This window comes from Oncorhynchus masou, chromosome 12 (assembly GCF_036934945.1).
Source record: "Oncorhynchus masou masou isolate Uvic2021 chromosome 12, UVic_Omas_1.1, whole genome shotgun sequence".
Classification (NCBI taxonomy): domain Eukaryota; kingdom Metazoa; phylum Chordata; class Actinopteri; order Salmoniformes; family Salmonidae; genus Oncorhynchus; species Oncorhynchus masou.
The window spans coordinates 82,810,121-82,833,785 of NC_088223.1; the positions used below are offsets into that span (position 1 = coordinate 82,810,121).

Genomic DNA, 23,665 nt, shown 5'->3' on the forward strand with positions numbered 1-23,665 from the left:
ACATCAGAAGTGTCTACTAAATTTGATGGCTGAGGAGATAGGGTGTGTCTTTTAAGTGCTTGGAATGCAGGCAATGTGTCAAGTCTGCTCCCGCTCCCCCTCTCTGGCACTTGAGGGTGCCAGGCGGCCCATCGTTACGCACACCTGTCACCATTGTTACGTGCATCAGCGCTTCATGGGACTCACCTGGACTCGACCTTATTGATTGCCTCCCCAATGTCACTTCCTCCCCAATGTCTGTTAATGTCGTTTTGTTCCCCTTGTCCAGACGCTGTCCTTGGTTTGTTTCACGTCTGTTATTTAACTCCCTGTACTTGCTTCTCGTCTCCCAGTCTGTCCTCACACAGTGAAAAAGTATGGTTTTCTGCTAACAAAGTCACACAACTACAGAGGACAAACAGGTACACGATAGAAGTTTCAATTATTTTTACTCAAGATTTAAAATAAATGCACCTTCCCCAATGGTAAAAATATTTTCACATGTTCTGTAATAACTAAAACAAGCATACACCACAATAGACTGTCAATCTCGACAAATGGAAAAAAAACATCCCTCCCTACCTTGTAGGCTTACCCAGTATCTAAGGCTTGGCTTGGGAATTTGCAAATGTCATTAAACGTTTGGGTGTTTTGTAATAGATGTCTCTTTCTAGTCAATTGGCCAATGCACAGTTTGGATTTATTGATTTTTGTCAGTTAAAAATATATGCACAAAGATTTTTTTAAAGTGACCTGGATTGCACAATCAAGTCCGGGACTTGCTATTGTGGTCCCCATTTTTTTACATAAATACATATTAGGTTAATTCGGGAAAGAATTCAGACCCCTTCACTTTCTCCACGTTGTTATGTTAGTCTCATTCTAGAATTGATTCAATCGTTTTCCCCCCCTAAAGCAATCTACACACAATATCCCATAATGACAAAGCAAAAACAGGTTTTAGGCATTTTTGCAAATGTATACATATATTTTTTTTATTAAAAAAGAAAAAAACATTTACATAACCCTTTCCTCAGTGCTTTGTTGAAGGACCTTTGGCAGCGATTACAGCCTCATGTCTTCTTGGGTATGACGCTACAAGCTTGGCACACTTGTGTTTATGGAGTTTCTCCCATTATTCTCTGCAGATCCTCTCAAGCTCTGTCAGGTTGGATGGGGAGCGTCCCTGCACAGCTATTTTCAGGTCTCTCCAGAGATGTTTGATCTGGTTCAAGGCCAAGCTCTGGGTCACTCAAGGACTTTCAGAGACTTGTCCCGAAGCCAATCTTGCATTGTCTTGGCTGTGTGCTTAGGGTTGTTGCCCTGTTGGAAGGTGAACCATCGCCCCAGTCTGAGGTGTTGAGTGCCCTGGAGCAGGTTTTTCATCAAGGATCGATCTGTACTTTGCCTCGATCCTAACAAGTCTCCCTGTCGCTGAAAAACATCCCCACAGCATGATGCTGCCACACCCATGCTTTACCGTAGGGATGGTGCCAGGTTTCCTCCAGATGTGACGCTTGGCTTTCGGGCAAATGAGGTCAATCTTGGTTTCATCATACCAGAGAATCTCATTTCCCACGGTCTGAGAGTCTTTAGGCCATCTCCAAGCGGGCTGTCATGTGCCTTTTACTGAGGAGTGGCTTCCGTCTGGCCACTCTACCATAAATGTCTGATTGGTGGAGTGCTGCAGAGATGGTTGTCCTTCTGGAAGGTCCTCCCATCTACACTAAGGAACTCTAGAGCTCTGTCAGAGTGACCATCAGGTTCTTGGTCACCTATCTGAACAAGGCCCTTCTCCCCCGATTGTTCAGTTTGGCTGGGCAGCCAGCTCCAGGAAGAGTGGTGGTGGTTCGAAACTTCTTCCATTTTAGAATGATGGAGGCCACTGTGTTCTTGGGGACCTTCAATGCTGCAGACATTTTTTGGTACCCTTTACCAGATCTGTGCCTCGACACAATCCTGTCTCTGAGCTCGACAGACAATTCCTTCAACCTCATGGCTTGGTTTTTGCTGGGACATGCACTGCCAATTGTGGGACCTTATATACAGGTGTGTGCCTTTCCAAATCATGTCCAATCAATTGAATTTACCACAGGTGGACTCCAATCAAATGGTAGAAACATTTCAAGGATGATCAATGGAAACAGGATGCACCTGAGCTCAATTTCAAGTCTAATAGCAAGGGGCCTGAATACTTATAAGGACTTTTTGTCCTGTATTTTTATTTTTTTATACATTTGGGAAAATCTCCCCCCAAAAAATGTCCTCGCTTTGTAGTTATGGGTTATTGTGTGTAGAATGCTGAGGAAATATGTTTATCAATCAATTTTAGATTAAGGCTGTTACGTAACAATATTGTGAAAAGGTCGAGGGGTCTAAATACTTTCTGAAGGCACCGTATGCCGGCAAGCATGCTATGACACCGACATGCATTTCTCTATGTCAGATGGCTACTGCGTCTGCTAAACAGATATAGACGTTTAGAAGGAGGGTAATTCGTACATTTTCGACCAGAACATTTTGTATAAAGATAAGCTTACGCGGGGTACCGGGCCATGCAACCGAGTCGCCCAATAGCCAATAAGAATGCAAAGATTTCTACTGGGAGACCAATAGTAATGCGGCATTTCCCTGGCGCTCCCAGTCGGACTTGTGTTGAGTGGATCACGGCCTAGGTTGGGATAACAGCTACTGACGTCTCCACATATCTTAGTCGATCCGGTTCATCTTCGTTCGTCAATTTATGTGTCAATTAGAAACGTATGCAACTTGGTTGGTCAATTTGGGGGAGGATTGCCAGTATTTAGGAAAATAACAATTTCCGTGCCACTGAATTAACCAAAATAACAATCAGGAATGGACGAGAAGTGTTTTACGAAGGAAATCGATTTATGGATCGAACAAATCAACGACTGCAAACAGCTGTCAGAGAGCCAAGTAAAAACGCTTTGCGAAAAGGTAAGGTATACGGAAATATAACTTTCCTATTGTAAAATGTTTCAGTGTAACATTCAGGGGATGATACTATACATATTGCGCAGTTTGTCGCTATCAGCACTTGCCAAATAGCTTATAACATAATCCTGTCTAGTTTCAAGAGCGGTTATTTATATAGCCAACTTTCTCGTGTAGGTCTGTCTAAAATGTTCGTCAGCCTTTCAGAAATGGTAACATGTATGCCTTACAAAATATAGAACTATTCGAATGTAGCTGTTTGACCCTTCCATTCTTACGAGACATTCTTAAAATGGCGCCGATGTAAGTAACACATTACATTGCACAACTTCTCATTCTCCTCAGCTGTAAAACTGGTTTAGCATTTCACTGCAGCAATATGTATGGGTTATTTTGGAGAAGCCAAACCTTTACATTCATTCATAGAAACATGTTTTTGTTTGGCACATTTTTGTTTTAAATGGCAAACGTGTCGGTATTGGTGGACTAACTTGAAGACCAGCTAAAGAATGCAAGTCACATAATTGCCTTGCATTCGTTACCTGGTTTACTACCAACTAATTCAGACGGTCTCATTTTAGTTATGGGGGGGGGGGTGTTAGCGTCATACTGTATGTGCTGATGGTATGAGTGTCCTGTGGCAAAGTTTGTCAAAGACATGTCAAGTATTTTCATTTATTTGTTTGATATAGTCAGACCATACACACTTGAATACAGTTGTAAAACAGACGTACACATATCCTGGATTCCCACCCTGAGTGAACTGAACTGTGGGACACAAGAACAAGGTCAGACTTAACTTTCACTTTATCAAGTCACCTAGGGTTTGAGCAGGGATTTAACATCAATCTTCATTGATAATCTTTTCACTTGGCTGTTACACTTATGTATGGTTTGAAATACTTTTAAAAAAATAACTAGGTGTGTCTACAGTATGGAAGAAAATGGTACTCGGCTAGAATTTCCCATTGCCAAATATTCACCACTACAAGGTGTCAGTGATCATATTCTATTATCCTGTGGAGTTCAGTCTCAACGAGTGGTTTTGCCATTTACTCAATGGTTTCCATGTTGTTGTAATCAGTTTTCTCACATACCCCTGAACATGTGATTGACCAGCTCTCAAACAGTAGGTATAAGCATAGTAGTGGTGTGGTTTTAGAGCACACATTTGCTCAGTCATGGCTGATGCATCCATCCCCTGTGCATTTTGTTAATGTGTTCAGCAGAATGCGTAGCCAGAGTAAAAATAGCTTTGGATGTGATTGATTCTGTGTTGCATCACTACCACATTGTTGCTGGGCTCTGACTCTATAACACTGGTGGAATGACATCTTGCTTGTTTCTGTGACTCAATATAACACTGGTGGAATGACAACTTGCTTGTTTCTGTGACTCAATATAACACTGGTGGGATGGCCTCTGTCTTGGGATACAAATTACAGAACTGGGGAAGAGTGATTTACTGATGAACTTCACACTTTGTTTATTCTGTTAAATCATTCAAGGCTAAAGGTTTTCTTATAACTATTGTCTTGTCTATTGTTTATTACACTATTGAACCATTTCCTGGTCTGGCATGTTTAATTATTTAACATTTTTATTTATCTAGGCAAGTTAGTTAAGAACAAAGTCTTATTTACAATGACTGCCTGCCAAAAGGCAAAAAGCCTCCTGTGAGGACAGGACTGGGATATAAAATACACTGCTCAAAAAAATAAAGGGAACACTAAAGTAACATCCTAGATCTGAATGAATGAAATATTCTTAAATACTTTTTTCTTTACATAGTTGAATGTGCTAACAATCACACACAAATTATCAATGGAAATCAAATTTATCAACCCATGGAGGTCTGGATTTGGAGTCACACTCAAAATTAAAGTGGAAAAGCGTTGGTGGATGGAGCGAGACATGATGTGCTCCATTGGATTCAGGTCTGGGGAATGGGCGGGCCAGTCCATAGCATCAATGCCTTCCTCTTGAAGGAACTGCTGACACACTCCAGCCACATGAGGTCTAGCATTGTCTTGCATAAGGAGGAACCCAGGGCCAACCGCACCAGCATATGGTCTCTCAAGGGGTCTGAGGATCTCACCTCGGTACCTAATGGCAGTCAGGCTACCTCTGGTGAGCACATGGAGGGCTGTGCGGCCCCCCAAAGAAATGCCACCCCACACCATGACTGACCCACCACCAAACCGGTCATGCTGGAGGATGTTGCAGGCAGCAGGACGTTCTCCACTGCGTCTCGACTCTGTCACATGCTCAGTGTGAACCTGCTTTCATCTGTGAAGAGCACAGGGCGCCAGTGGCGAATTTGCCAATCTTGGTGTTCTCTGGCAAATGCCAAACGTCCTGCACGGTGTTGGGCTATAAGCACAACCCCCTCATGGAGTCTGTTTCTGATCGTTTGAGCAGACACATGCACATTTGTGGCCTGCTGGAGGTAATTTTGCATGGCTCTGGCAGTGCTCCTCCTTGCACAAAGGCGGAGGTAGCGGTCCTGCTGCTGGGTTATTGCCCTCCTACGGCCTCCTCCACGTCTCCTGATGTACCATCTTGGATGCGCTGCGCTATCTGAGCCACTTGTGTGGGTTGTAGACTCCGTCTCATGCTACCACTAGAGTGAAAGCACCGCCAGCATTCAAAAGTGACCAAAACATTAGCCAGGAAGCATAGGAACTGAGAAGTGGTCTGTGGTTATCACCTGCAGAACCACTCCTTTATTGGGGGTGTCTTGCTAATTGCCTATAATTTCCACCAGTTGTCTATTCCATTTGCACAACCGCATGTGATATGTATTGTCAATCAGTGTTGCTTCCTAAGTGGACAGTTTGATTTCACAGAAGTGTGATTGACTTGGAGTTACATTGTGTTTAAGGGTTCCCTTTATTTAAAAAAAAAATATATAGGACAAAACACTACATAAAGAGAGGCGACTACACATGGCAGCAGCACAACATGGTAGCAGCACAAAACATGGTACAAACATTAAAGGCCACAGACAACAGCACAAAGGGCAAGAAGGTAGAAACGTAAATATATCATGCAAAGCAGCCAAACTGTCAGTGTCCATGATTTGATTCTGAATGAAGAGATTGAGTTAAAACGGTCTAGTTTGAGGTTTTTTATTTTATTTATTTTCATTTCACCTTTATTTAACCAGGTAGGCTAGATGAGAACAAGTTCTCATTTACAACTGCGACCTGGCCAAGATAAAGCATAGCAGTGTGAACAGACAACAACATAGTTACACATGGAGTAAACAATAAACAAGTCAAAAACACAGAAAGAAAAATAAAGTCTCTATACATTGTGTGCAAAAGGCATGAGGTAGGTGAATAATTACAATTTTGCAGATAAATACTGGAGTGATAAATGATCAGATGGTCATGTGCAGGTAAAGATACTGGTGAGCAGAAAAGTAAATAAATAAAAACAGTATGGGGATGAGGTAGATTGGGTGGGCTATTTACAGATGGACTATGTACAGCTGCAGCGATCGGTTAGCTGCTCAGATAGCAGATGTTTGAAGCTAGTAAGGGAGATAAGTCTTCAACTTCAGTGATTTTTATTTATTTATTTATATATATATTTTTTTGCGATTCGTTCCAGTCACAGGCAGCAGAGAACTGGAAGGAAAGGCGGCCAAATTAGGTGTTGGCTTTAGGGATGATCAGTGAGATACACCTGCTGTAGCTTGCGCTACAGGTGGGTGTTGCCATTGTGACCAGAGAACTGCGATAAGGCTGTAGATGGTCTGGCGACGAATATGTAGCGAGGGCCAGCCGACTAGAGCATACAGGTCGCAGTGGTGGGTGGTATAAGGTGCTTTAGTAACAAAACGGATGGCACTGTGAAACTGCATCCAGTTTGCTGAGTAGAGTATTGGAAGCTGTTTTGTTGCAGCTCATTTATTGCTAGCTGCAGCGAACTGAAAAGGGGAGTGACCCAGGGATGTGTGCTTTAGGAACCTTAAACAGAATGTGACTGGCAGAACAGGTATTGTATGTGGAGGATGAGGGCTGCAGTAGGTATCTCAGATAGGGGGAGTGAGGCTTAAGAGGGTTTTATAAATAAGCATCAACCACTGGGCCTTGCGACGGGTATACAGAGATGACCAGTTTAGAGGCGTATAGAGTGCAGTGAGGTGTCCTATAAGGAGTGTTGGTGGCAAATCTGATGGCCTACTGGTATAGAACATCTAGCCCCTTAAGAGCACCCTTACCTGCTGATTTTATAAATTATGTCTCCGTAATCTTGTATGGGTAGGATGGTCATCTGAATCAGGGTTAGTTTGGCAGCTGTGGTGAAAGAGGAGCGTTTACGATAGAGGAACCCAAGTCTATGTAACTTTACCCTGCAGCTTTGATATGTTCTGAGAGAAGGATCATGTACTGTCTAGCCATATTCCCAAGTACTTGTATCATGTGACTACCTAAAGCTCTAAACCCTTAGAGGTAGTAATCACACCTGTGGGTAGAGGGGCATTCTTCTTACCAAACCACATGATCTTAGTTTTGGAGGTGTTCAGAACAAGGTTAAGGGCAGATAAAGCTTGTTGGACATTAAGAAATTTAACACATCTGGAGGGGCCACCAGTATAAGACTGTATCATCTGCATATAAATGGATTAGAGCGCTTCCTACTGCCTGAGCTATGTTTGATGTAAATTAAGAGCATGGGGCATAAGAATGAGCCTTGGGGTACTCCCTTGGTGACAGGCAGTGGCCGAGATGTTCTGACTTTATACACTGCACTCTTTGGGAGGGGTAGTTAGCAAACCAGGCCAAAGACCCTTCAGAGACCCCAATACTCCTTAGCCGACCCACAAGAATGTAATGGTCTACTGTATTAAAAGCTTAGGGCAAGTCAATAAAAATAGCAGCACAACATTGCTTTGACTAGAGGGCAATGCTAACATAATTTAGGAACTTCTTAAGTTTGCCTTGACACATCCGTAACCTGCGTGGAACCCAGATTGCGTACCACAGAGAATACTTTAGACATCAAGAAAGCCAGTTGATTATTGACAAGTATTTCCAAACACTTGATAAACAGGAAAAATTGAAATGGGCCAAAAACAGCTAGGATCAGCTTGATCTCGCCCTTTTTAAATAAAGGACCCCCATGGCTGCCTTCCAAGTAATGGGAACCTCCCCAGAGAGGCGCGACAGGCTTGGCGATGATAAGGTCAGCAACCTTAATGAAGGGTCTAAACCATCTGACCCAGATGTTGTTTTTCGGGGTCAGGTTTAAGGATCTTATTTAGCACTTCGGACTCAGTGACTGCCTGCCAGGAGAAACTTTGTAGCGTGGCAGGGGATAAAGAGGGAGGAGCATCAGGACAGTTGCATTAGAAGGGGTTGGAGATGGGGAAATAATGGACAGGCAATGCGGCTTGGCTAAGGCGCATAGGAATCCTGACTTAATGAAGTGGTGATTAAAAGAGCTCAGCCATGTGCTCCTTGTCAGTAACAACCACATCAACATTTAAGGGACATGGGCAGCTGTGAGGAGGGTTTATTCTCCAGGGCTTTAACCATTTTCCATAACCAAGATTCCTTGTAGAAAATCCCAGTTTGCTTTCTAACGTTGCTAGAAAGTCTCTGTTCAGTTTTTTCCCCCACGTGGAAAAGGTCATTCGCTAGCTATATTTCTTTATTTCCACCGTATGGTACTTTACGATATGTAAATATCTGACTTTAATTAGAGTGCCACCGAGTGTCATATTTTTGCTCAATTACTATTCTATTTTTATTTTTATTTTTACTACTCTTTGTATTCACTTTTTGTATTGTCAAAAGGTGAACCTGTAAGTAAGCATTTCATTGCTCTGTGTATGACGAATTAACAAACTAGAACTTGAGGTTTTTATCTGATGCCAGCAAGGCATATCTTTAGGTGCTGTTATGAGGGATGAGGCATTTACGTCATCCATTCAATATAGACCTGTCGAGATCAGTTGTTTTAGGTTACTGATGAAAGATCTGTCTTCTGAGGTTATACCATATTGTAAGCTGTATTGACTCTGTTATATACTAAGTCCCACTGAACTATAATAGTTTTCGGGTTCTGGCTCTTATCTGATTCTTTTAATTTGTAATTGCCACTCAAATTAATTTGGATAAATATCAGGTTTGTTTCATATGCCTTGGTCGCTCTGTTTCTCTCCTCAATCTGCCAGTGTCTCTCCCCTGCTTTCTCAGGGCGTTGCTGCCTGGAACTTAGATCTCTCGCTCATATCTGACCCACACACAGTGACACAGCCCTGCTCTACTCTATGCCTGCTCCTCTCCAAATGGGATTCATGCTCCTTATACCACTCAACCCCCAGTGTAGTTCTGCCAACAATTTATTATCCCAGTCAGATACCTCAAGGAGCATCTCTACTGATTAAAAAAAAGAAAGTATTTTCTGTCCCTTGAATGGTCTGGAGGTGGGTCTAGGCATATGTTTCCACTTTGTTTAACCTTTAACTTTTTTCAAAGACTAACACTGATGCTTTTTGAGTGGGGGAGGGTGGAGATTGCATTGGCAACAAATATAGCTCTGCATGCAATCAGGTGCATTCTATAACAGTAGTGGACTTTTCTGCTATAATATTATCTGCTTTGCCCCCAGCAGGCCTAATTGTTCTTCTTTAGAGCGGGCCTAATTGTTCTTCTTTAGAGCGGGCCTAATTGTTCTTCTTTAGAGCGGGCCTAATTGTTCTTCTTTAGAGCGGGCCTAATTGTTCTTCTTTAGAGCGGGCCTAATTGTTCTTCTTTAGAGCGGGCCTAATTGTTCTTCTTAGAGCTTCCCTTCACAGTCCACTGGTTTCTAGGAACTGCTTTGCCATTCAACAAGCTTGCCAAATGTCATTGGTCTATTTATTTTCTTGGGGAGGTTATGGGTGGGAAGGGAGGCTCTCAAATGTTTTGCAATGTAGCCTTCAACATAGACTTATGTTTGTTTTGTCCAGGGTAAGGAGAAACTTTGCCTAATTGTGTGGTTTTGTCCAGGCGAAGGAAATTTTGACCAAGGAATCCAACGTGCAGGAGGTTCGATGTCCTGTTACAGTGTGTGGAGACGTCCACGGCCAGTTCCACGACCTCATGGAGCTCTTCAGAATCGGAGGGAAGTCTCCAGACACAAACTACCTGTTCATGGGAGACTACGTTGACCGAGGCTACTACTCTGTAGAAACTGTCACACTACTTGTAGCACTTAAGGCAAGTATTGTTATTTTATATTTCATATTTGAACTTGCCCTACGAGAGTGCTCAATGATCATTTACACCGGGCTTTGTGATGCTAAAGTAATATAATGCTAAGCCACTCATTCAGAATGCTCTAGTAGGCTATTCATTCAACAGTGCTGTTTAGTAATCCCCTATATTTTGAACATTGATCACAGGTTAGGTACCGTGAACGCATCACAATCCTTCGGGGGAACCACGAAAGCAGACAAATCACACAGGTGTACGGCTTCTATGACGAGTGCTTAAGGAAATACGGCAACGCAAACGTATGGAAATACTTCACAGACCTCTTCGATTACCTTCCTCTCACGGCCTTGGTAGATACTCAGGTAAGAGGTGTTAATGTTTTAAGTATCCTATGTCTTTGTTATTACGGGGCTATCACTCTGTTATTAGTGTGCCTGTGCTGGAGTCTCGTTGTTGAACCTGGCCTGAGTGGAATGGCAACCATGTATTGTGCTAATACGGTTGCGTAAACGTTGGTAAACTAGGTCCTTGTTGTCATTTTGAGGTTTCACACATATAATTCATATGAGGTTGAATCTGCAGTGCTTTAACTGTTGTATGCTGTAAATAAAAATTAACTTAAGGGTATGTATCTTATGTCTCAGTCAACTGTTACGCAGAGTCGGAACCAATATTTAAATTATCATGTGACATGTTCTGTTTTCTTTCCCTTCTAAGATATTCTGTCTTCACGGAGGCCTGTCTCCGTCCATAGACACGTTGGATCACATCCGAGCGCTGGACCGTTTGCAGGAAGTGCCACACGAGGTACATGGCTCAACAACCCTGCTTCTGAGCGTACTCTGCTGTCTCATTGCTGCTAGTTAGAAGTAACTTTTAGGTACAGGTCTAGTATAAGTTTGTCTGCTCCTAAGCTTAACTTCAACCATTTTGTAAAAAAAAACTGACCATATTGACTTTCGATCCTACTCTGTTATTGCCTCCCCCGCTCTGTGACCTTATTCACCATATAGATCTTTATTCATATCTTTATTACTATGCTGCTTCCACAGGGCCCCATGTGTGACCTGCTGTGGTCAGACCCAGATGACCGTGGGGGCTGGGGCATCTCCCCCAGGGGGGCCGGCTACACCTTTGGCCAGGATATATCCGAGACATTTAACCATGCCAACAGCCTTACCCTGGTCTCCAGAGCTCACCAGCTGGTTATGGAGGTAAGCTCTCTGTCGCTGGTTCGCCATGCTTGAAATCTGAAAGGTGATCATAAAGTGAAATATGAAAGCATTAAGTTAGCCACCTCATTCAGGTTGATGCACATGTACTATAACATGTTATGTCTGTAGGACTGTCTCAGATTTCTGATTCACAACTACACTGTCCTACTGTTTTTCTTATTTTTTTCTATAGGGTTACAACTGGTGCCATGAGCGAAACGTGGTAACTATATTCAGTGCACCAAATTACTGTTACCGTTGTGGTAACCAGGCATCTATCATGGAACTCGACGACACCCTGAAATACTCCTTGTAAGCATATTGATTACCGTTCCATGAATGGCAAACTGTCCTCAGTTTGTTGCTCTACCAGCAAGGTCCTCTAGTTCTGGAGGAGGAAGTAAAAGAGCATCTGTTAAATGACCTAAATGTAATGATCTATCAACAGGATTTTAGATTAAAAACGAGATGTTTGTTTTCCAGCCTGCAGTTTGACCCTGCGCCTCGTAGAGGGGAACCCCATGTCACCCGTCGCACCCCGGACTACTTCCTGTAAAACCTCACCACTTGTACAGGATTGCCATGATTTATGAATGTACCTTCAGCATCCAAACCCATGGGAGAGGGGGCCAGGGTTGGGCGACACAGCGAAACATCAATGTACATAATTGTATTCACACCACTATTTAAGCATTCACAAAACATCTGTACATGGACCAAAAAGTGTTACAAAATTCTCCAAGGACTCCAATTCCTTACTCCTCTAGCTCTTCTCCCCCGTTTCTATTCTCAAGGTTATTGTAACGGATGTGAAACGGCTAGCTTAGTTAGCGGTGCGCGCTAAATGGCGTTTCAATCGGTGACGTCACTTGCTCTGAGACCTTGAATTAGTAGTTCCCCTTCCGCGGCTTTTGTGGAGCGATGGGTAACGATGCTTCGTGGGTGACTGTTGTTGATGTGTGCAGAGGGTCCCTGGTTCGCGCCCGAGTATGGGCGAGGGGACGGTCTAAAGTTATTCTGTTACATTAGCACAGTAACCAAGTTTTGTTAATTGAAACATTTTCAATCCAATGCACCGATGCTGATTTTGTGAATCTGCACCTTTTTCAGTATTTTTATTTTATTATTTTTTTAAACCTGTTTGCACTTAAAAAAAAAGTTTAATATCCAATGGACATGTTATCTATCAAATCACCAGGCAGGTCAAAACTCCACCCCGCCAAAACAGGCTGAAATTTTAGGCGGCCTTTTCTAATGGCTCTTACACTAAAAAGGGCATTATCATTTATTACAACCTCATAGTGTGGAAATGTATATAAAGCACAGGAAAATCACATTTGACCGGACTGGGCCTTTGTGTTTTTACAAGTCAGAAGATGGCTGTTAAACTCTATGGAGAGTGTTTTTTTTTGTCTTAAAAAAATAAATATTTTAGTCACCAGGTTTTTGCTGGGTTAAACATATGCCCTTCCAATTGTGTGTGGCAGACAGATCAAGAAATTCCATTGGAAACAGTCACACACTAAATCATAATCATGAGGAGTGAGTTTGTATTGAGGGATCCTGTTGAATAAAGAAATGTTGCGCCTTGACTTGTTGCTTCTTGACTTGTGCCCTGTTTACTCAATTGATTTTATGGCTTCATCTGACAATGCTGATGGACTTGATGACGAATGATTCTGTTATCCAAGTGATGGCAAAATATGCTGACAAAACAAACTGATTGTTGGTGAAAGAGCTTCCATGGATGCTGAGGAAATTTTGTTTCTTAATTACGTCCCTTCTCATTTTCACATAGCTAAGCAATAACTGCAATGATTATTTTAATAGTACTGTAGGGATAAATACTTCGGATCCAACAACCAGTAAACCACTGCTAATTTCCCAAACGTGTAATTTGTTGATAGGTGTCGAAGGTAACATGGAAATACACACATTATGGTGAAATAGTGCCATCTAATGGCAGGACTCGAAGTTTACAACCCGGAATGTGTGTCAAGGAAAGATTTGGAGCTACATGCGAAAGATGGAAAGCAGTGGTGGAAAAAGTAGCTTATCACTTGAGAAAATGACTCAAGTGATCGTCTCTCAGTAACAAAAGTATTTGGCTTTAAATATAGGTAAGTATACGTTTCAAATCGCTTATATTAAGCAAAACAGACGGCACTAATTTCTTATTTTTGTTTAAATTTACGGCTAGCCTGGGGCGATCTCACGCTCAGACAATTTTATAAAAGAAAAAGCATGTGTTTAGTGAGTCCGCCAGATCAGAGGCAGTAGGGATGACGGGATGTTTTCTTGATTAAATAAACATTTGACTATTTTCCTGTCATGCTACGCATTCAAAATGTAACGAGTACTTTTGGGTGTCAGGAAAAAAATACCTTATTTTTTTTAGGTATATAATGTAAAAGTTGTAAAAAATATAAATCGTGAAGTACAGATACTTTCCATCAGTGCTGTAAGGTACCTACTATTAAAATAAGGTTCCAAAAAAAGGGTAAGCCAACAATCACAAATATATTAACGTATTTTCTACTTGGCAAACAATAGGACTGCACAAAGAGTGAAACAATTACGCTGATTTGTTTTATTACGCTGGGACCATTGACAGCCTACAGCATTAAAGAGTAACATGCGCAGATATAATTGTATACATTTTGGACGCAAACATGTACAGAGATTTAACGTTACAGGATATTAACATATTAGCATAAAAATAGATACTGGGTGAAATTCTGTTTTAATGTAGCTAAATGGGGAAAATCACTCCTAATGTACAGGCATATCACAAGACTACTTATTTGCTTCCCCACATTTGACAAGGCGAAAGCTTAGCTGGCTGGCCATCTAATATAGGTCCACTTGGCTGCCTGTGCTTCGGTCTGGCCCTGTTGACGTTTAAAAAATAATTATCTGAATTTGCTTTAAAACGTTCATAGTAAGTAACGGCCATTTACATATGTAGTTATGTCTTTGTGAAATAATGGGTGTTTTGAATGTATTATTCGTATGTCTAGCTAAATGGAATTAGGTTGAATATGGTTGCTAGTAAGACGGGGCCTTGCTGAGTTCGCTAGCCGCGTTAGCTTCGTTTCCTGGCTGTCGTTCGCAGTAACAGTTAATTACTGTTACCAAAAAGTACTATTGTTAAATGTTACGCGTAACGCTAGCTAGCGTTGAGTCAATCTTATTTCAGCATTGGACTGCTTCAGACTCCCTTTTTGTTGACAGTTGCCCAGACTGTAACGTTAGCTGGAATCGAGGTTAGCTCATGTAATATTCAACCTATACTAATGGATAGCTCGTTGGTGCGTGACTGGTAGTTAGCGAATTAGCTTGCTACCGTTTGCTAGCTAAGTAACCTGTCTACCATAACACGTTTTAAAATCTTACATGGCAAGTGTTTCGGTAACGTTAGGTACCGACTGGCGTTAAGATACTTCGCTAGTTAGCAAACGTTAACGTGAGTAGCTAACAGCATCCACGGAAATGGCCTTCTAGCTAACATTAGCTAGCCACCTTAACTAATGTCGCTAACGTCAGCTAACTGTTAGGTACTTGGTTTGTTAGCCAAGTAGGTCTCTGTGTCACCTAGCGATATAACGTGTACTTTATGGCCCCCGATATTAGTCATCACTCTGCTAGTTAACGTTTAAGCCTGAAGCTGACAACCGTTTTCCTGTTATTTTACAGATGCCAACAATTAAACTGCAAAGTTCAGATGGAGAGATCTTTGAGGTGGATGTGGAAATAGCAAAGCAGTCTGTGACAATAAAGACAATGCTGGAAGGTATGTAGCTAACTATGCACTCTGTAGTTATGTGTTTGTAACATGAGGTTGAACATCATTGACGTAGCATACATAGCTATCAGGAGTTCAGACGGTAAAATACATTTATCAAAACTGTCTTGCAGCATCTGTGTGCACTTGTCTTATGGTTGTCTTTGACAGATTTGGGTATGGATGATGAAGGAGATGATGATCCAGTCCCCCTCCCGAATGTGAATGCGGCTATCCTCAAGAAGGTAAGTGGAGTGGACACACTGTCACACATCCCATATTTGGTGCAATGGACTGAGGGACAGGTAAACTGTGTGGAGATGGCCATGGAGAACCTTAGTAAAGTGCCTGCTCCCAACCAGAGCTTGCTTTATTATCAATAATTCCATTCTCTGTTGTATTGTACATTCATTCTATCCATAGTGGTACAATTCAGTTGAACCCAAACCAGGCTTGGCTTTTCTCCTAGAAGTGCAACATTTTGGCACAATTAGAAACCGATAAAAGTTAAACTTGTAGACCGAAGGATGGTCTCAAACCTGTAACAGAGATCCTTACCTATGTGGGAGGCACTGAGAGTCAACGCTGATGGTAGGGATGAACACCACAGTCCAGTGTTCATGTGGTCATGGATTATTTGAAGAGTATAACATAACAAAAGCACCTCTCATAATCACGATAAACAAAGTGGTGGGATTGTCTGCATCAGGTGTTTCGTCCATCCAACCAGTGCTAGTTGGATTAATACTGTGTGAAGGGTTGTAGGATTAAAGTTTACTTTTGTTATTTCCTCCCTGCGAAATTGTACAATGTCTTGTGTATGCGTCTCTCCAACTGAGAGACAAGCTGCTTTGTTCAGCAACTGTATCCATGTAATTAATGGATCTAATTTTGTTTGGGGGAATTACATTTTGTTTGGGGAAATGTGTTTGCATAGTTATACAACTTACATGTCCTGCCTGGCTTGTGGTGAAACCTGAAGTTCAAGTAAAATGGAAAACCAATCTTGATGGCTGTCAGTTTGGCGCTTACACCTGTAGAATAGCATTTCTATCTCTGCCAGAAGCATGAAGCTCCAAACAGAAACTTTCCTGTGTGCTCTGTGACCTCCTTCCTCGACAGAGGCCTTTTGAAACGGGACTGAATGGAAGAAGGACGCATGGCATGTCTGACTGTTGATTCGCTCAGTGTGCTTGGACTAGTTGTTGTTCACTTTCCTCCCGACAGGTTATCCAGTGGTGCACCCACCACAAAGATGATCCCCCTCCCCCCGAGGATGACGAGAACAAGGAGAAAAGGACGGATGACATACCCGTCTGGGACCAGGAGTTCCTCAAAGTGGACCAAGGGACCCTCTTCGAACTTATTCTAGTGCGTACATACCGCCTAGCGGTTAAGAGTGTTGGGCCAGTAACCAAGAAGTTGCTGGTTGGAATCCCCGAGCCGGCAAGGTGGAAAAGTCTGCTCTTCTGCCCTTGCGCAAGGCAGTTAACCCCCAACCACAACAACTGCTCCCCGGGTGCCCGATTATGTGGATGTCGATTAAGGCAGCCCTCCACACCTCTGATTCAGAGGTGTTGGGTTAAATGCGGATGACACATTTCGGTTGAATGTATTAATTTGTGCAACTGACTAGATAACCCCTTTCCCACTCACAGAAAGAGTTTGACACCTGCCCACTTACATTTAGGCAATGGTTAGCTCACTGAACATACTGTTGTACAGCACTAGTAAAGTGCTTTGAGTGACAAGTAGGTGCTTAATAACATGTTATAATTAGAGGGCCTATAATTACTAAAGGGTCTTACACACAGGGAGTCAATATTAACGGTGACGCCGCCCAGTTTATAAAGCATCAAACTGGTGGTACAAGTAGTGGCTGTTATACCTCTGGATTATCCCGAAAAAGGCATCCAGCCCCTGTAATTTGATTGGTCAATAAGGGAAGGCAAAAGTAACATTTTTGTATTTATTTTTTACCTTGAGCGTCCAATAAATTCCCTATGTGGGCGGCAGTTGAAGCCCCTACCTGTGGTAGTGTCAAGGTGCTTATCTGGCGCCGGCTTTGCATTGAAACATATGGAGGCGGCTGCGTTTTCTTTTCCTATCTATATGCAGCTCAGGAAGTCCCGTATGTATTACATGAAACAAGCACACTTAATGCATTGGTTATTTTGCAGGAATTGTGCAAAACATTTTTGTAGTGCTGGGCGCTTTTAGGAACTGTGACACAAGTATATCATTTGAGCAGCAGGTTTGACCCACCTCCTGAAACCTGTTTACAAAGCCTAAGCTTAGGGCTGAAATAGTTTACGTGGAAGCCAGGCATGTCAAAGCATTTGCAGTTGCTTTCATTAATCCTCATTCTCTTTTAATTTTCTTATTTTATGTTTAGGCTGCAAACTATTTAGACATCAAAGGACTGCTAGATGTCACCTGCAAGACGGTGGCCAACATGATCAAAGGAAAGACCCCAGAGGAGATCAGGAAGACGTTCAACATCAAAAATGACTTCACAGAGGAAGAGGAAGCCCAGGTAATAAGACCTTCTGTGGTTCTCAGGACTCCTCCCAAATGGCACTCTATTCTCTACCAGTGGTACCCCTTCAAACATTCTACCTCAAATGTTGTTTTTTTTGCCGTCACTAAGCCTGCCACACACACACTATACGATACATTTTTTTTAAACATAACGAGTAAGTTTTTGTCACAACCCGGCTTGTGGGAAGTGACAAAAGAGCTCCTATAGGACCAGGACACAAATAACAATATAATCAATAATTTTGCTCTTTATTTAACCATCTTTCATATAAAACCTTATTTGTTCATCGAAAATTGTGAATAACTCACCACAGGTTAATGAGAAGGGTGTGCTTGAAAGGATGCACATAACTCTGCAATGTTGGGTTGTATTGGAGAGAGTCTGCCTTAAATAATTTTCCACACAGTCTGTGCCTTGATGTTTTGATGCTAGCGAGGGCCGAGAATCCGCTCTAACATAGGTACGTGGTTGCAAAGGGCATCAGTGTCTTAACAGCGCGATTAGACAAGGCAAGACACTGAACGCAGCCCTATCCGAAAGTCTGGCACTGGCTTCTGATTTAAATTATATTTTTAACTGAACCGCTTGTTGCAATTTCGATGGGGCTCTCTTGTTCAGATATTGGCAAGTGGACTGGAGGCAGGGCATGAAAGGGATAACGAATCCAGTTGTTTGGGTCATCCGTGTCGGGAAAGTACCTGCGTTATTGCGCATCCAGCTCACTCAGGTGCTTCACTATATCACATTTGACATTGTCCGTAAGCTTGAGTTCATTTGCACACAAAAAAATCATATAATTATGGAAAGACCTGTGTGTTGTCCTTGTTAATGCAGACAAAGAGCTCCAACTTCTTAATGATAGCCCCAATTTTGTCCCGCACATTGAATATAGTTGCAGAGTCCCTGTAATCCTAGATTCAGATCATTCAGACGAGAAAAAACATCACCCAGATAGGCCAGTGGTGTGAGAAACTCATCATGCAAGCGTTCAGACTAGTAGAAATTATGATCAGTAAAACATTTTTTTAACCTCATCTCTTAATCTCTCAATTAAAAAAGAAGAGTCAATACTTTGCCTCTTGATAACCAGCACACTTCTGTATGTTGTAAAACAGACCCCACATGGTCGCTGCCCATATTATTGCATGATGCAGAAAATACACGAGAGTTCAGTGGCCTTGCTTTATCAAAGTTAACCATTTTCACTGTAGTGTCTAAAACTTCTTTCAGGCTGTCAGGCATTCCCTGTCAGGCATGCCTCTCGGTGGATGCTGCAGTGTACCCAAGTGGCATCTGGAGCAACTGCTTGCACGCCACTCCACTATGACTCCCTATCATGACTTTTGCGCCATCAGTACAGATACCAACACATCTTGACCACCAAAGTCCATTTGATGTCACAGCTGTCTAGGTCTTAAAAAATATCCTCTCATGTTGTCCTGGTTTCCAGAAGAGGATCTCTTCCTTAATTGAACCCCCCCATAAACGTACCGGACATAGTTGAAGTCGGAAGTTTACATAAACCTTAACCAAATACATTTAAACTCAAGTTCTTCACAATTCTTGACTTTTAAGCCTCATAAAAATTCCCTGTCTTAGGTCAGTTAGGATCAACACTTTATTTTAAGAATGTGAATTGTTGGAATAATAGTAGAGTGATTTATTTAAGCTTTTATTTCTTTCATCACATTCCCAGTGGGTCAGAAGTTTACGTACACTCAATTCGTATTTGCTAGCATTGCCTTTAAGTTGTTTAACTTGGGTCAAACATTTTAGGTAGCCTTCTACAAGCTTCCCACAATAAGTTGGGTGAATTTCGGCCCTTTCTTCTTGATGTTGCTGGTGTAAACTGGGTCAGGTTTGTAGGCCTCCTTGCTCGCACATGCTGTTTCAGTTCTGCCCACATTTTCTATAGGCTTGAGGTCAGGGCTTTGATGGCCACTCCAATACCTTGACTTGGTTTTCCTTAAGCCATTTTGCCACAACTTTGGAAGTATGCTTTGGGGTAATTGTCCATTTGGAAGACCCATTTGCGACCAAGCTTTAACTTCCTGACATGTCTTGAGATGTTGCTTCAATATATCCACATAACTTTCCTACCTCATGATGCCATCTATTTTGTGAAGTGCACCAGTCCCTCCTGCAGCAAAGCAACCCCACAACATGTTGCTTTCACCGCCGTACTTCACGGTTGGGTTGGTGTTCTTCGGCTTGCAAGCATCCCCCTTTTTCCTCCAAACATAACTATGGTCATTCTGGCCAAACAGTTCTATTTTTGTTTCATCAGACCAGAGGACATTTCTCCAAAAAGTACGATCTTTGTCCCCATTTGCAGTTGCAAACTGTCGTCTGGCTTTTTTTATGGCGGTTTTGGAGCAGTGGCTTCTTCCTTGCTGAGCGGCCTTTCAGGTTATGTTGATATTGTACCGGTTTCCTCCAGCATCTTCACAAGGTCCTTTTGCTGTTGTTCTGGGATTGATTTGCACTTTTCGCACCAAATTACGTTCATCTCTAGGAGACAGAATGCGTTTCCTTCCTGAGCGGTATGATGGCGGCGTGGTCCCATGGTTTTTATACTTGCGTACTATTGTTTGTACAGATGAACGTGGTACATTCAGGCGTTTGGAAATTGCTCCCACGGATGAACCAGACTTGTGGTCTACAATTTTTTTCTGAGTTCTTGGCTGATTTCTTTTGATTTTCCCATGATGTCAAGCAAAGAGGCACTGAGTTTGAAGGTAGGCCTTGAAATACATCCACAGGTACACCTCCAATTGACTCAAATGATGTCAATTGGCCTATCAAAAGCTTCTAAAGCCATAATATAATTTAAAGGCACAGTCAACTTAGTATATGTAGTACACTTCTGGCCCACTGGAATTGTGATAGTGAATTATAAGTGGAATAATCTGTCTGTAAACAATTGTTGGAAAAATGACTTGTCATGCACATAGTAGATGTCCTAACAGACTTTCCAAAACTAGTTTGTTAACAAGGAATTTGTGGAGTGGTTGAAAAACAAGTTTTAATGACCAACCTAAGTGTATGTAAACTTCCGACTTCAACTGTACAGTCGTGGCCAAAAGTTGAGAATGACACATTAATTTTTACAAAGTCTGCTGCCTCAGTTTGTATGATGGCAATTTGCATATACTCCAGAATGTTATGAAGATTGATCAGATGAATTGCAATTAATTGCAAAGTCTCTATTTGCCATGCAAACGAAATGAATCCCCTAAAAAACATTTCCACTGCATTTCAGCCCTGCCACAAAAAGACCAGCTGACATGTCAGTGATTCTCTCGTTAACACAGGTGTGAGTGTTGACGAGGACAAGGCTGGAGATCACTCTGTCATGCTGATTGAGTTTGAATAACAGGCTGGAAGCTTCAAAAGGAGGGTGGTGCTTGGAATCATTATTCTTCCTCTGTCAACCATGGTTACCTGCAAGGAAACACGTGCCGTCATCATTGCTTTGCACAAAAAGGGCTTCACAGGCAAGGATATTGCTGCCAGTAAGATTGCACCTAAATTAACCATTTATCGGATCATCAAAAACTTCAAGGAGAACGGTTCAATTGTTGTGAAGAAGGCTTTAGGGCGCTCAAGAAAGTCCAGCAAACTTTTGGAGGATGGCCTAGTGTCAAGAAGGGCACCAAAGAAGCCACTTCTCTCCAGGAAAAACATCAGGGACAGACCGATATTCTGCAAAAGGTACAGGGATTGGACTGCTAAGGACTGGGGTAAAGTCATTTTATCTGATGAATCCCCTTTCCGATTGTTTGGGGCATCTGGAAAAAAGCTTGTCCAGAGAAGACAAAGTGAGCGCTACAAACAGTGCTGTGTCATGCCAACAGTAAAGCATCCTGAGCCCATTCATGTGTGGGGTTGCTTCTCAGCCAAGGGAGTGGGCTCACTCACAATTTTGCCTGAGAACACAGCCATGAATAAAGAATGATACCAACACATCCTCCGAGAGCAACTTCTCCCAACCATCCAGGAACAGTTTGGTGATGAACAATGCCTTTTCCAGCACGGAGCACCTTGCCATATGGTAAAATGATAACTAAGTGGCTCGGGGAACAAAACATTGATATTTTGGGTCCATGGCTAGGATACTCCCCACACGTTAATCCCATTGAGAACTTGTGGTCAATCCTCAAGAGGCGGGTGGACAAACAAAACCCCACAAATTCTGACAAACTCCAAGCATTGATTATGCAAGAATGGGCTCCCATCAGTCAGGATGTGGCCCAGAAGTTAATTGACAGCATGCCAGGGCGGATTGCAGAGGTCTTGAAAGAGAAGGGTCAACACTGCAAATATTGACTCTTTGCATCTACTTCATGTAATTGGCAATCAAAGCCTTATGAAATGCTTGTAATTATACTTCAGTATTCCATAGTAACATCTGACAACAATTTCTAAAGACACTGAAGCAGCAGACTTTGTGAAAATTAATATTTGTGTCATTCTCAACTTTTGGCTACGACTGTATACCAGGAGCTGTGCCAGGCCGCCACGTCTGTTGACACATCCAGCTGTAACGCATATAATTCACTGGCTTGTACGCGAAGTAGTAATTGTTTCAAAACATCGCCTGCCATGTCACTGATGAGTTGTGAAACAGTGTTGTTTGATGAAGGAATTGTCTGTATAGTTTTTTGGGGCCTTTTCCTCCAGCATTGTTCCAGCCATTTCTGCGGTAGCAGGAAGAATGAAGTCCTCCACAATAGTATGGGGCTTGCCTGTCTTAGACACTTGGTAGCTCACTATATAAGACGTTTCTAGCCCCTTCTAATGAATGGTATCTTGCTTTTATACATGTCTTACAACTCGGAAGTCGTCTTTATCCTCACTCATACTCCCGTGGCTTCATTTTTTAAAATGGTATGCTTTGTTTCTGAATGTCTGCGCAAGACTGGAGGTTTCCAGTGAGAGTAACAGTTAATGTGATTGGATGTTAATTATTTGACTAGGCTACCTGTATTTGACATTGTGTTATTATTTCACTGAACACTAGATGTTTCACTGCCAAAAATAAAATTAAACCGAGGCTACTCAGGCGAGAACCACATGTATAGCCCTGTTGGAAAATATAAATGTACTGTTTGAAAATGTGAAGTATTCATTTAAAAAAAATTATAATTTACGTACCCCAGTTTGGGAATACCTTCTCTATACTATTCTAGTCTATACAGTGCCTTACTTTTGATTTGACCCGAGCCCGTAGTGCGCTATAAAAGGAATAGGGTGCCATTTGGGTCATAACCTCAGTCCTGAACACAGAGGTCTTGTGATATTATTATGCATCTGACTGATGTGACACTCTGTGTTGCCTTTCCATTGTCGCCCCCCTCAGGTACGCAAGGAGAACCAGTGGTGTGAAGAGAAATAGAGGAGGAGTCTTCCAACACTAACACACTGAAAGGAATGTTCTAGTAATTGGTTGCACTGCGTTGTTCATACTTGTTAATATTACATTTAGTCTATTAGAGTGACAGACCTCCCCCCGTGTACTCATAGCATGACCATTTCCATTGCTTGTATGGTGCGAAATAATAAAAATAGCTATTTCATGTTTTTACACATTTTACTTCACTTTATATTCACGAGTCTGGGTTCTGTGTTTTCTTTCCAATTTCTAGAGTAGCTGCACCGCTCTCCCCATTTTCAATGCTTTAGTATTTTTTTAATGAACATGTTTACATCTTCTTTTTTTGAGTCAACTGAAATGATGGCTCAATACTGAATTTTGTAATCGCAGCCTCTTCCGTGCCGTTGTTTTAATGTCATCTTAGGGAGACGAGCGTTAATAGGACATTTGAAGTGGGGGTAAATGTGTGAAATGTCCTGTGGACTGGAAATATTTGTTGAAGTGTCTGCTGTCTTTCACACAACCTATGGTATTTACCTATTTGGATTGGAATCTTTAATCAGTTCTGCTCTGAAAATGACATTTAGGATTACTATTCAA

The 23,665-nt window shown here is 42.1% G+C and overlaps 2 protein-coding genes across 4 annotated transcripts; both read left to right on the forward strand.

Annotated features, from left to right (window-relative positions):
• The first annotated feature begins 2,619 nt into the window (after window positions 1-2,619).
• LOC135550945 (serine/threonine-protein phosphatase 2A catalytic subunit alpha isoform-like) lies at window positions 2,620-12,976 on the forward strand. Of its 2 annotated transcripts, none has more exons than XM_064982232.1 (7): window positions 2,620-2,937; window positions 9,942-10,151; window positions 10,337-10,510; window positions 10,866-10,955; window positions 11,201-11,362; window positions 11,556-11,674; window positions 11,846-12,976. In XM_064982232.1, exons 1-7 carry the CDS (start codon window positions 2,836-2,838, stop codon window positions 11,916-11,918), a joined length of 930 nt encoding a protein of 309 aa, XP_064838304.1. In that variant the 5' UTR covers window positions 2,620-2,835; the 3' UTR covers window positions 11,919-12,976. The 2 variants fall into 2 exon arrangements, with proteins under 2 accessions (XP_064838304.1, XP_064838305.1); XM_064982233.1 differs by having other exon boundaries at window positions 11,556-11,585; window positions 11,846-11,964.
• Window positions 12,977-13,390: 414 nt separating this feature from the next.
• skp1 (S-phase kinase-associated protein 1) lies at window positions 13,391-23,275 on the forward strand. Of its 2 annotated transcripts, none has more exons than XM_064982235.1 (6): window positions 13,391-13,482; window positions 15,059-15,155; window positions 15,318-15,391; window positions 16,374-16,517; window positions 17,542-17,682; window positions 23,051-23,275. In XM_064982235.1, exons 2-6 carry the CDS (start codon window positions 15,059-15,061, stop codon window positions 23,084-23,086), a joined length of 492 nt encoding a protein of 163 aa, XP_064838307.1. In that variant the 5' UTR covers window positions 13,391-13,482; the 3' UTR covers window positions 23,087-23,275. The 2 variants fall into 2 exon arrangements, with proteins under 2 accessions (XP_064838307.1, XP_064838306.1); XM_064982234.1 differs by lacking the exon at window positions 13,391-13,482 and adding an exon at window positions 14,181-14,303.
• Window positions 23,276-23,665: the final 390 nt, after the last annotated feature.

Bases quoted from the DNA above. Each gene is read 5' to 3' on its own strand.
- skp1 (XM_064982235.1), top strand. From the start codon at position 15,059: ATGCCAACAATTAAACTGCAAAGTTCAGATGGAGAGATCTTTGAGGTG. The intron at 15,392-16,373 runs GTAAGTGGAGTG...TCCTCCCGACAG, and splicing joins ATGCGGCTATCCTCAAGAAG to GTTATCCAGTGGTGCACCCA. The intron at 17,683-23,050 runs GTAATAAGACCT...CGCCCCCCTCAG, and splicing joins CAGAGGAAGAGGAAGCCCAG to GTACGCAAGGAGAACCAGTG.
- LOC135550945 (XM_064982232.1), top strand. From the start codon at position 2,836: ATGGACGAGAAGTGTTTTACGAAGGAAATCGATTTATGGATCGAACAA. The intron at 10,152-10,336 runs GCAAGTATTGTT...CATTGATCACAG, and splicing joins CACTACTTGTAGCACTTAAG to GTTAGGTACCGTGAACGCAT. The intron at 10,956-11,200 runs GTACATGGCTCA...CTGCTTCCACAG, and splicing joins TGCAGGAAGTGCCACACGAG to GGCCCCATGTGTGACCTGCT.